The sequence below is a fragment of the Synchiropus splendidus genome, chromosome 8, assembly GCF_027744825.2.
Source record: "Synchiropus splendidus isolate RoL2022-P1 chromosome 8, RoL_Sspl_1.0, whole genome shotgun sequence".
Taxonomy (NCBI): Eukaryota; Metazoa; Chordata; class Actinopteri; order Syngnathiformes; family Callionymidae; genus Synchiropus; species Synchiropus splendidus.
In genome coordinates this window covers 22,502,364-22,515,077 of record NC_071341.1, presented here as the reverse complement: position 1 = coordinate 22,515,077, position 12,714 = coordinate 22,502,364, and the positions used below count along the sequence as shown (strand labels likewise).

Below are 12,714 nucleotides of genomic sequence, written 5' to 3'. Positions count from 1 at the left end.
GTGCAACGTCTCCTCTCGAAATGGTCGGTCGCTTGGACTTGTGCGAGGAGCAGACGATGAGCTGCGGGGTGGAGCGCGGTCTGGACAGCCCGGACTCCGGCTTGCCTCCGAGCCCCTGCCCCGGCGCCTGGCTGCCGGTGTGCGCGGCGGACAAAGCCCGCGGCGAGAGCCCCGTCTCGGAGGACGAAGGTCGAGGCTGCACGGTGAGAAACGTCAACTCTGTCATGTCGTGTTGGAAGTGTTGTCAAGGGGAGAAGGTCTCGGCAGCAGTAAACTCGATTGACCTCCGCGCAACAATCTAGGTCACAGCATCTTCATCTGGACCTGGATGAGCTGAGGTTCGAGTCCACGTGTGGGAGGGAAATGTATGAAATATCATTTGAGTCAGAGGTTTAGTGTGTGAAACGAATGAGTATTTAAAAAAAAAAAAAAAAAAAAGCTTTTCACAAAAGATCCAGTTCTTTGAAGGAACATTGGGGCGAGTTTCCACCAAATAATTGGAATATAAACCAACCAAATTGGATGAAATGATTTGGCAGCCCACTGCAGTAGGTGGTGTTCAAAGATCCAAAGCAAAGTTTGTCAAAATCTGCCCAGGAAATGCTGTGAAACAACACTGATTCTCTTCCTGTTGAGAGTAGTGAAGAAGGAAACTCCCCGTGTGGGGAAGGTCAACTCAGTTTGGTGGAGTTTGAATAGCAAATGATGAGCAGCTCTCCTTCACAGGAGCCAGTGGAGGAGTCCGACTCCATTAAAACACGACTCTGAAACAAGCCTGCTCTCTGGAAAGGCCTCCAAAGTGGCTCCACTCCAAGCCTCAGACGGACGACTCAGCTCCGTGCCTTGCCCCAAAATGGCCCGGAGCGGGCAGCGACTCGAGTCGTGTTGCTTCTGCGTGTGGCTCCCACTGAAGTCGGTCCTGATGCTGCTGTGTTTCCAGGTGCCTGCGACTGTTCTTCACCTGCAGCCCTCATGTTATGGGGAGGGAATATGCCTTGATCCGCTGCCACCGAAGGAGATCAGGTGAGCTCACGCTGCTGTGTTGCTGGGTGCACCAGCGGCCGAGGAAGCGCCTTGTGAATGGCTCAATATTCTGATAGTTTTAATCTTCCTCACCTAATTATTACAGGCCACGAAGAAGAAAAGGCAGATAACTGGCTGCGCCTCTGCAGACACTATCGATCTGCCGCACTTGAAAAATGGCTGATGTTTTCATTTCGTCGCCGACTCTTGTTTACGGCCGTTAAACACCAAGCCGCGCCGCTCGCGCGTGTTGTAATTATCGCTGCCTCAAACATGATTCCACGACGCAGCGCTCGCGGCCGACCACTTTGGATCAGGCGCCACTTTATTCACGTTGTTATCGTGTGTAGAAATGTGTTGTAGCAGCATTTCTTCAAATGACTGCTTCATCCAAGTAAAACGTCTCTAATGACCGTTTTATTTTGTCATAAATTAGCGGGTGATTATTCATTATGCTTCTCTCTGATCCTGTTTTGGGGTGAGCCAGAATGAAACGCATGAATTGAGTTTCTTTCATCTCTCCGGTTTTAGAACAGCTGTCTTCCTCATGTGGGCGGAGTCTGAATGAAGGGATCTCACTATTGAATTGGTTTTAAATGTGACACGTACGATGAGACTGCGACTCGTGAAAATGCCAAGTGACACAAACAACGGCAGAAAATGAGGTGATTTTTTTCAAATCCAAAGACTTTAGGGCAGAGAGTGCCATCTAGTGGGCTCTGAAAATGAGGACACTGTTTCATGAAGCCTCACCAACCCATCACTGGTGCACATTAGTGGTGGGCATGTGAAGCTTCATGAATTCATCATCGTCATTGTCATTTTCCACTAGATGGCGCTCTCTGCTCAAGTCTTTGGATTTGAGAAGCAATTTCACTGAAACTTGGTGTTTTTTAACAAAAAGCGCCACCTACTGTCCTTTGAAAGTGACGACACTGTTTCATGAAGCCTCACCTGCCCACACTGTTGAGTGTCTGACCCCTTCAATTTCGATCCTGGGGGTGTGTGGTCCAGACTGCTTGGTGCGACCCACCCAGGTGTAGCTTGTTTTCGGTCCCTAAAGACGCTCCCTTCCCCACAGATACACCTCCTCTGTGCGCTACGACTCGGAGCGGCGCTTCATCCAGAGCGTGACCCTTCAGCCGCGGGGTCAGGGTCTGGAGCGCTGCAGTCAGACCATCACAGCCTTGTCTCACAGCACCTGGCGCCGCTACAAGACCCAGCTGGACTTTGAGCCGCGGCAGCGGGTGGACGGCTTCAGGAGCACCACCATCGTCTACCCCAAGACCAGCAGCTGCGTCTTCGCCACGGAGCTGAGCTACGACCGCCAGAGACGCGCGCGCCGCTTCCTCTCCAGCGTCCAGCTGCAGGCGGCTGCAGGGGGGCAGCTTCCTCGGTGAGCCGCTCACCCCCTGCTGTCGGGGAGCGGTGGTAGCTGCACACCGAGTCACTTGTGTCCTTTTAAATAGATATTAAACGCATGTTTTACATCACTGCCTCATTTAAACTGTCCATCGATGACGGACGGCGAGAACTGTTTCATGGTGTTGGACGTCTGCCTGTTACTCACCTTTACCCGGAGAGACCCTTTGGTTGCTTCACGCCGTGGTGTGTGTTTCTGCTCGACTTCTGCACTGCTGAGTTCCGTGTTGATGATGTGCCCCGCGACCGGAGCTGCAGTCCACTGCTGCCGCCGATGTTTCACTCACTGTATTTATTGGTTTTAATATTTGCCGTTTTATCCACCAGCGTGAGGGACTGCAACAGTGGTGGGTGGTGATTCTCGCGGTCTGGACGCTTCTGTTTGGGAACGTCATTTGTGTGAAATAAATTTGAGTCTATGAGGCGGCTTTGTCTTGTTAAGCTCTTAGCACAGTTAAGTTGTTTCTGAGTCTGAGTTTATCTGAGATGGACTAGTTTTATTTTCAGGTGCTGGAGCGCCCTCCAGCGGTCAGACAGGGAAATACCACATGTCTGTCCTGCAAGTGGAGATTTGTTAAAGCCAGATGCTGAATCCCTGCAGCAACAAAGGTCAAGGTTGTTTTATTTTTTTTTTACGTTGTTTTTATTCATTTATATTTTATTTTTTGGTTATTATTGCACGTTGTTTGAAAGCACTTTCCTAGTTGGTGGGATCCTCAGTGACTTTAATAAAGCTGATTCTCATTCTGACAATTTAATGGCAAGTAGCATCTTTTTAGCTTTTGGCTCGTGTTTCGAAAGATTTTGAAATGTTAACATTTGTGAAACCAAGACAAACAAGAGAAGTAAATGTTCGCTGGATCTCCGTTCCCCACCTTGGTCCTCATGGCTGCTCACACCTGTTCTCTTCAGCTCCTCCATGAAACCCGTCGGTCATCTGCATCTTTGGCTCCGTACAGCCACATCCAACACTTCTTCTGTCTCTCCTCCACATGGTCCCTTCTGAACGCTGCATAAAACTTCATTTCTATTAAGCTTTTTGTACATTCATTTCTCTGAAAATGTTTTCTGATCCCCATCTCTCCTCCTCCTCACACACCTGGGATGCGGGTTTGATCATACAAAGCCAACGTTTTAACACTTCAACGATTCAACACTTCAAATGCTCTGATGTTTTTTCCACAAGGGACAGCGCCGTGTAATCGACTGCACCACCACTTTATTGCATTTCCATTACCCGCGCGCCTCGCGGGCGCTCACCTCTGCTCAGCTCTGGCTCCATCATAAACTCCATCTCTTGCGCCGCTTGACCCCAGGGTCACTTCCATTTTTGCTCCAATTCACACGTTAAATACAGAACGTTCCGACCTGGGATGGCAGTCTTTTATTCTTAAAAGCAGTTTTGTGATGTTGAAGCGTTTGATCCTAAGAGCAACAGAAGATAGTTCATGAAAGAATCATGTTGGACGTTGTTGTACTTCACACCCCAAAACGAGAGGGGGCGCAGTGGATTTTAGTTGCACAGCAACGCCGCGAATGAAGAAGTGAGCCACCGCAGTGTGTCAACATGGAGACGCTGTCGCTGCCAAGAGTTTATTTAACAGCAAAATAGATGGACCTGTCGTCTCTTATAGGCGGATTCTTAACTAGTAACTAACATTTTAGCAGCGGCGCCATGAGAAGCCAGCGCAGCAGCAGCAGCGGCAGCATCATGGAGCTGTTCGAGGAGGGAAAGGTTCTCACAGTGTGCGCCCCCATGGTTCGTTACTCCAAGTAGGTCTGACCCACACCCTGCCGAGCACGCGCCTGGTCACCCGCTGACCCGTTTCCCTCGGCAGGTTGGCTTTCAGGTCCCTCGTCCGGAAGTACAACTGTGACGTCTGCTTCACTCCGATGATCGTCGCTGCGGATTTCGTCCGCTCAGCCAAAGCCAGAGACAGTGAATTCACCAGCAGCCGCAGTGAGTGTTGCGCGCGTGATGCGTACCGATGTATGATACATCGTGATGGGCGAAGTGAAGCCTCATATTGTCTCACACTGTTCCAGCCAAAGGTTCACGACTCGGTGTTTCATGCCTATTGGCTCTTTACTGACCCCTGCTGCAGCAGTGCAGTATTGCAGCTGCACTTAACATTGTCATGTCGCAATGAAGTCCTGAAGAATCAATATTAATGGGTAATGACTTGTTTTTTATCTTAACAAATAAAGACATCAATGCACGCATATAATTTCTCAAACCGCTGTTAATTATTTTTTTTGGGATGAGGATGCAGGGGAACAAAACAAAACAAAAAAATCTCTCTCTCTCTCTCCGTCTCTCTCTGAACGCCTCAACTTGCTGCGCGCTCGCGCCAGATTCAACTCGTTGCATACCTTCGTGACACGTCAGCAAAAGTGAGCGATGGGTTGGAGTTTAAGTATCTCAGGGTCGTGTTCTCGAGTGAGGGAAAAGGGGAGCGTGAGATTGATAGATGGGTTGGTGCAGCGGCAGCAGTGATGCGGTCGCTGTATCGGACCGTCGTGGTGAAGAGAGAGCTGAGTCACAAGACGAAGCTCTGGATTTACCGATCGATCTACGTTCCCACCCTCATCTATGGTCACGAGCTTTGGGTCATGACCGAAAGGATGAGATCGCGGATACAAGAGATGAGTTTCCTCCGCAGGGTGGCTGGGCGCACCCTTAGAGATAGGGTGAGGAGTTCGGTCATCCGGGAGGAGCTCGGGGTGGAGCCGCTGCTCCTCCACATGGAGAGGAACCAGCTGAGGTGGCTCGGATCTGATCCGGATGCCCCCTGGACGCCTGCCTGGGGAGGTGTTCCGGGCATGTCCTACCGGGAGGAGACCCCGGGGAAGACCCAGGACTCGCTGGAGAGATGATGTCTCTGGTCTGGCCTGGGAACGCCTCGGGATCCCCGGGAAGAGCTGGAGGAGGTTTGAGTGGATCGGGAAGTTTGGGCTTCCTTGCTCCGAATGCTGCCTCCACGACCCAACTCCAGATAAGCGGCAGAAGAAGGTGAAGGGTCGAGCCTGGTCATGTGACCGTGACCGCTCGATAAAATGTCACTGGCACGCACTTTGAAATGCAGCTTCTTTTTCCACGCCCACTTTTACTCGACACAAGCTTCAAAGCCGCGGGTCGTTTTGCGCATCACTAATGATGCTAAATATTACTAAATATTTTATCTGAAATGAAAACCACACGATGTGGCCCTGTTAAACAGACACATTAGTCAGAAAAAGTCGGCGATTGTTTATTGTTATTTGCTCTGCTGCCAGGCGACTCCCCCCTCGTTGTGCAGTTTGCGGCCAGTGAGGCTCAGACTCTGGCTGACGCTGCCTGCTTGGTCGCTCCGTTCTCCAATGGTGTTGACCTTAACTGTGGCTGTCCTCAAAGGTACTGACGTTTCTGATCATTAATATTGCGGAATCATTGTTGAGGAGTGTCGGACTGCGGGAAAGAGTCACTCTGGTGGTGGTGTCCTCGCTGCAGATGGGCCATGTCAGAAGGCTACGGAGCGTGTCTCATCAAGAAGCCGGAACTGGTGCGCGACATGGTCAGACATGTGCGGAACCAGGTGGACAATCCAAACTACACAGCCTCCATTAAAATCAGGTGGAAATAAGAGCAGAATCTGAGTGACATGTGAATCAGTCCTGACAGACGTTTTCTGGCAGAATCCACAAGGACTTGAGGCAGACGGTTGACCTGTGCCAGAAGGCGGAGTCGGCCGGCGTCTCCTGGATAACGGTTCACGGGCGAACAGCAGAAGAGCGCCACCAGCCCGTCCACTACGACGCCATCAAAACCATCAAAGACAGCGTGTCCGTACCGGTCATCGCCAACGGTGACATCAAATACCTCCGAGACGTGGAGTCCACTCACCAGCTGACGGGTGTTGATGGTCAGTTTCTCTGCTCCGTGTCTGTGAGTGGAAGTAAACAGCTCATGATGGAGGCCTGTGTTGTTCATTTTTTTAAGTCTTTGGACTGTAGAATTGTGATGGATTTAAAGGCCGGCCCATAGGTTTTGTGGTGACATCTGGTTGAAGGTGCCTTTCTTTCAGGTGTGATGGCTGCACGAGGGCTTCTGGCCAACCCCGCCATGTTCGCCGGCTTCGAGGACACGCCTCTGCAGTGCGTTTGGGACTGGGTGGACTTGGCTCTGGAGCACGGCACGCCGTTCACCTGCTTCCACAATCACCTCATGTACATGCTGGAGAGGGTCAGCTCGCAGCCGGAGAAGAAGGTCTTCAACGCCCTCTCCAGTGTCTCGGCTGTCATCGAGTACCTGGAGAACACCTACGGTGAAGCCCAAGAGCCTTGTCAGCCATTATCGGACTGATTCAACGGGATATCGGCGTAAAGCGCAGCACATTGATGCGGTTTTAGATGTTGGTTGTATTTTTAACTTGTTTTTAACTCAATAAAATGCAAGGTGACGCACAAATGACGTGAAGAGCGACTGTCTCTAATGTGTCCTGTTTTGGATGTTGTTCTGTGACTGGTCTGCAGTGAGATGTTGTCCAAGAGGATGAAGATGTTTGCTACCTGTGTTTTTCCACCATGGTCATGTGGATTCCTTCACTGCCCACAAACACCTAGTTTTCAAATGCCTCATCCAGGATCTCCTGCAGTTCTCCTCGATCTTAAACACACATTTCAAGATCCTCCATCTCTCCTTCCAGTTTGCCGTGCACCTAGTGATGGGCTGATTCATTTTCAGAGCCCACTAGATGGCGCTCTGCTCAAAAATCTATGAATTTGAACAACCATTTCATTGAAATATCATCTTTAAACCAACAGCGCCACCCGCTGAGCTCTAAAAGTAAGGACACTGTTTCATGAAGCCTCACTGGCCCGTCACTACGTGTGGCCATTTTTGTGGTGTCACTCGCTCAGCACGTGTCCAGTGCTCACAGTTTTATCTCCTTCCCTCTGGACCACTGCTATCGAGTCACTCTTACATTCTTTTGCATATAATTGCTGTGATGTTTTAGTTGATTTTACTTCTGTTACGTTTCTTTTTCTGCTGTCTTGAGTTTGCAGTGTTGACTTGCCGTGCCTGCGAAGTGTGTCCTTAATGTTTAGGCTTCTTATTTAATTTTACACTTGTACACACTTGTTTCTTTTGAGGCTCTTTTTTCATCTGCTCATTGGTTCCCTGTGACTTAACTAAAAAGTGTAGGACGACTAAGATTGTGGCAAGTAAACCGGAAGTGAAGATTATCTTTTAAACATAAAAGTGTTTGTTGTCGACGTTGCCTTAAGTTTGTGACGCTACTTTGGTATTCATAACTGGCATTTTAACAGTAACTAAAACGAAATGTAAATTGATATTTTTAGTCATAATGTTTCAGAAAGCAATGCAACACAATGGAAACCAAAAACGTCGACACGACCTTTACTTTTAAGGAAAGAGGCGGAAGTCGTAGTCAATAACAACTCTTCACAAGTACGTCGTTGGACCAGGAAGTAAGGCAAGTTGATGACTTTTCATCTTAGACGTTTTAAACGGTTTTTCCTCGATAAGTAGGTAAGTTTTGACATATATAGTCATCACGAACGACGCTGAATCGATTCTGAAGACGGAACTAACAGTTTGTGATCTACAAATGACGATATTGAGTTCGCTTCACGTGCGCTTATTTCATTATTTATATTTAGTGTGTGTGCAGTGAACTCAGCAAAATTACGACATAAACTCCTGGTTGGATTAAACATTGGTGCTGAACTGAAGACAATTAAGTCAAGCAGATCCACTCATTTTATTTTAAACGTATTATATTTCGAACTTCTTTCAGTTTTTCAGTTCAGTTCAGTTTTTTGTTTTCGAAACAAACGTGTCTCACTTCATGAACTCAAGTGTTGAATAACTGATGTTTGAATATGACGAAAGACAGAGGAACTGCACGTTCACGGCTTCATATTCATCCAGCAGGTTGTTGGAACCTTGTGCATTTGTGTCTGTCTGTGCTCAGTCAACAGTCACACCCCGCTGCTTCTGGGTCAAAGTGTGAGTCGGTGATTCATGGCCAATCTATTCCCTCCCGCTGTCCATCATGGCGACAGGAAGATGCTCCGCTGCTTCCTGTTGGCCATTAAACCTGGCAATGTCGTGTCTTCTCCACACAGGTTTGATCCTTGGCAGCTTGTGAGGAGACCGTGCCTGACCATGACCCTGCAGTGGACCGCAGTGGCCTTGTTCCTCTACGCCGAGGTCGCCGTCCTCCTCATTCTGTGTGTCCCGTTTGTGTCTGCCAAGAGGTGAGCGACCTCACAAGTCACCTGGGCTGCAGAAGCTCTCAGCGTTTGGACTCAGAAGAAAGTCTCGATGTTGAGAAATGCAGCCCGATTCCTCTTTTGTTTCCTGTGTCGCAGGTGGCAGAGGATCTTTCAGTTCAGGATCTGGAGCAACTTGGCCCGGTTCTGGAACAAAGTCTTCCTCGCGATGATTATCATCCTCATCGTTCTCTTTCTCGGTGAGTGAAACACACCTCGCACCTCGCCTCGCTGCCAGTGTTAGTCAAAGTTGCCATTGTCGGGAAGTGAAATATAACCATGCAGAGAGAGAGATGGACATTTCTGGCTGAAAATACAGCCACTACTTTGAATAACTGACTGCTATCGATGACGGTATTAACCCTGCAGTAACCACCAACGCACAGAAACCACCAGTTAAAGAGAGCGAAATGAAGTCGCCTCGCAAATGTGTCGAAAGTGCGGACTCAAGTTACATGACACTTGTGATAGATTTTTATAGATTATTTTTTCTTTAGTGCAGGAACAAACGGTGCTGATGTGATGAACTGATTCTCTCGAAAGTCAGAAATAAAAAGATCCTCCTCAGTAACAGCAGCCACTTAAGTGCAACTACTGCCTCCAGGTGGCCAACAGGAGACATGACACACTGAGACTTCATAAAAGAAATAATGGGCCATTCCCTACATCAGACCTGGGCAAAGTGCGGCCCGGGGGCCATATGCGGCCCTTTTCCTGTGTTTTTGCGGCCCTCATGAGGTCGGACTAAAACTATACAACTGATAAGTAGTCATTTTTCGGACTATTTTTTGTCTTGTTTCTTTCTTAGCATTACTATTTCAAGAGTGATTATAACATGTTCAGGACTTAAATTTCTTTTCATCTGCTATTTTAGTGAGTATTTTTTGTTCCTCAAAATACATGAAAAGAAAATTGAAAATATATATTCTAATTTCCTTTTAATATTTCATAGATATTTTTGCTCTAGTTTCATTATTTATATTCAACTTAAATTGCATAATTGCCTAATAAATGCAATATTTTTATAGGTTTCATGCCATATTTGCACTTAATATCTTTGCTTCCATTGAATGGTTCGTTCTTTGTTACGTAAGATTTTTTTTGTCCCGTCATGTTTCTTAGTCATCGCCGCCTTCCTTTTGGCATGATGGCCCCTCACTGCTGTCACAGTTTATAATGTGGCCCTTTAGGAAATTTAACTGCCCACCTCTGCCCTACATTGTATTATATAAATGACAATATATCACTTTGTTTTGCTTTTCATACTTTTTTCTTTTTGAATGTGGTTCTCGCTCCAATGGGTTAGAGTGTGTCAGAGCAAAACATTGACTGTACATTCATATCACTGAGATTGTGCTTAAAAAATGACTCCAGACATGGAAAAACACTGTGGACCCTCAAGAACTCCAACCTCAAAATTGACAAAAAAAAGAGATTGTTTAGGCAATGAGAGCTGTAGTCGCCACCTAAAGTAACTGTGGCAACACTGCGAGTTGCTTCAATATTGAGATGAGATGTGCTGCAGACGCCGTGCGGGAAGTGAGGAAGTACTCGTCCAGGGATGTGAGCTCCAACGCCAAGCTGATGCCCAACATGCACGACCACATGCACATGAAGCTTTTCCGGGCTCAGCGAAACCTCTACATCTCTGGATTTGCTGTCTTCCTCTGGCTGTGAGTCCGTCGCCCCCGGATTCTTCTCTCCAGCACCGGTGCCAGTCCTCTGCTGCTGTTCCAGGGTCATGAAGCGAGTGGTCACCTTGATTAACCAGCTGGCCACGGCCACCACGGCGACGGCGGCGCTTCAGGATCAGGCTGATCAAGCAAACCTGGCTGCCAAAAAGTACCTGGAGGACAACGCGCTTCTGAAAAAGGTAATGAAAAGAGAAATCTCGTAGTGTCATACTGCCTCCTGCTGGCCTTACTGGGTGATGCGCGCCCTGCTGCGGCATGTTCCTCTGGGTAGACGGGGTATGTTTTATGATACGTATGAAGAGTTATGCTGCAGAAATGAATTTTAAAAAATATAGTGACCATTCATCTGTCCATTCATCCGCCATTTACAGGTGTTCCCCTGCTGCATCGGTCAAAATATAAAACTGATATTTTCATTCTTATTTCAGTTATAATGTACAAATACAACAGCCCTGTTGTTTAGTTGGAGAGACTTGGTGTCCCTGAACGCCCTGTGTGTCAAGCCTCACACACACAGGCAACTTGAGAGAATATTGTGAATATTGTGGTTGTTGCCACAATATTGTAAAAGGAAAAAATAGGCGAAAGTTCAAAATGTCCTGGTAACTGTCAACAAAGATCATCATGAAGAGATAAACTTAATCCCTCCATCAAGTGGGAAATGGATAAATAAACAAAACGTGAAACAAATGAAGGGGGCGAGGGGTGATCCTGCCAAGTCATGTGATGTGATCAGAGCTTCACGTGCATGTTGTTTGGCTGGAGACGCAGATGGATGTATCCTGACCCTCAACAGTTCATGTCGGATCTTCTCTAGTCAGCAGAAGGTTTTGGCTTCCTGTGTGTTTGACTTTGACCCGGCTGTGTAGATGGAGCTCAGGCTTTCCTCCTCATGGGATATGTTCTGTATACAACCCACTAGATGGCACTGCCTGCTGTCAAACATTTGGCTTTTAACAACTACAGTGGTACCTCGGTTTCTCGACCACAATTAATGGAAAAAGAAATAATGCGTTCCAAGCCTTAAAATAGTCTTTTGTAGGAGTGAATGTAGAGTGTCTGCTGCAGGTGGCTGTTCCTCTATGTGTGTGGCCGCTGCATGTGGGAGGGGTTGCCGAGTGAGTGACGTCTCTCCAGAAGTGAAGAGGTGCCCGGTGCGTGTCCAGCTCTGAATGTGCGCTTCTGTGCAGTTTGGCTGTGACAAAGTCATAAACCAAGTCACGCTCTGTCCCAGACTCGCCTCATCCCTGTCCCAGCTCCAGCCCACAACAGGACATCAAACCCTGGAGTGAGCGCTCCAGCACCTCCCCTGTGACACTCTACCACGGTCCAGTGTGGAGACAGGAAAGGTTTTACACCTCAGTATGAAGAAGAAACAGTCAGTAAATGGAGCCAACGGGACACGTCTGCATACAGTGGCTGCGTTATACACAATAACAAAGCGCCTCGTGGGTCAGTTGATCGGTCCGCGCACGTTATGTTTTTTACGAGCGTTAGAGTTCTGGATTTTGGTTCGAAATCAGAAGCAAAAAAACTTGAAATTTTTGTTCGAACTCCGATTTGTTCAAAGTCTGGGACGTTCGAAAACCGAGGTACCACTGTATTTCAATGAAACCTCCAGTCCATTCAAACCAAGAGCGCCACCTACTGAGCTCTGTAAACGTGGACACCATCTCATTCGCGTGTCACCTGAAGTTGGCTCTGAAGCCACTGTGTGTCACGTCTGTGTTGTCAGCACCTGCTGAATCAAACCCCGTTGCGCTGAAGGTTTACGATCCTTTTCCCTTGCGTCAGACTCTGATGGCTGGGAAGGGCGACCAGGCGACCGCTGAAGGCATGGAGCTGCTCAGGAAGGAGCTGGAGAGACTCCAGGAAGAGCACAGGAGATCAGGAGACGGTTGGTCCTCCACTGGCTGGCTGCTTCTTCACCTGTCGCCAGTTGAATTTGACTCCCCCACCTCCCCCCGTCAGCCCTGAAGACGTCCCAGTCGGAGGCAGAGGTGATGAAGAAGCAGATGGACGGTCTCTCCCAGGAGTATGACAGGCTGCTGAAGGAGCATCAGGCTCTGCAGGTAGGTACAGCAGCATGCGGTTTTTAACTCTCAGCAATCCCTGAAACTAGTCTGTAGCAGCACTTCACGTCACATAAATTGGAAAAAAAAACGTTTCTTTTTCGTTGTACTGAATGGTGGAATTCTGAATTTGTCTCCACAGAATCTTCAAGATGATGGAAACAAAAAAGATGATTAGAGTTGTCAGGTGTGTACACGCACGTGGTGAGTGCAACCGGTGCAGT

General features: G+C 48.1%; 2 protein-coding genes across 3 annotated transcripts; both read left to right on the top strand.

The window, feature by feature from the left end:
- The first annotated feature begins 12 nt into the window (after positions 1–12).
- rflnb (refilin B) lies at positions 13–3,198 on the top strand. Its single transcript, XM_053873161.1, has 3 exons — positions 13–203; positions 941–1,023; positions 2,105–3,198. The coding sequence occupies exons 1-3, from the start codon at positions 21–23 to the stop codon at positions 2,421–2,423; spliced, it is 585 nt and encodes a 194-aa protein (XP_053729136.1). The 5' UTR covers positions 13–20; the 3' UTR covers positions 2,424–3,198.
- A 765-nt stretch (positions 3,199–3,963) lies between these two features.
- On the top strand, positions 3,964–12,680 carry LOC128763686 (tRNA-dihydrouridine(20a/20b) synthase [NAD(P)+]-like). 2 transcript variants are annotated; one of them, XM_053872768.1, is made up of 12 exons: positions 3,964–4,218; positions 4,284–4,405; positions 5,722–5,839; positions 5,936–6,058; positions 6,121–6,351; positions 8,602–8,709; positions 8,824–8,924; positions 10,250–10,397; positions 10,462–10,597; positions 12,213–12,315; positions 12,390–12,490; positions 12,633–12,680. In XM_053872768.1, exons 1-12 carry the CDS (start codon positions 4,121–4,123, stop codon positions 12,666–12,668), a joined length of 1,425 nt encoding a protein of 474 aa, XP_053728743.1. In that variant the 5' UTR covers positions 3,964–4,120; the 3' UTR covers positions 12,669–12,680. The 2 variants fall into 2 exon arrangements, with proteins under 2 accessions (XP_053728743.1, XP_053728742.1); XM_053872767.1 differs by lacking the exons at positions 8,602–8,709; positions 8,824–8,924; positions 10,250–10,397; ... (2 more) ...; positions 12,390–12,490; positions 12,633–12,680 and adding an exon at positions 6,510–6,892 and having other exon boundaries at positions 6,121–6,347.
- Positions 12,681–12,714: the final 34 nt, after the last annotated feature.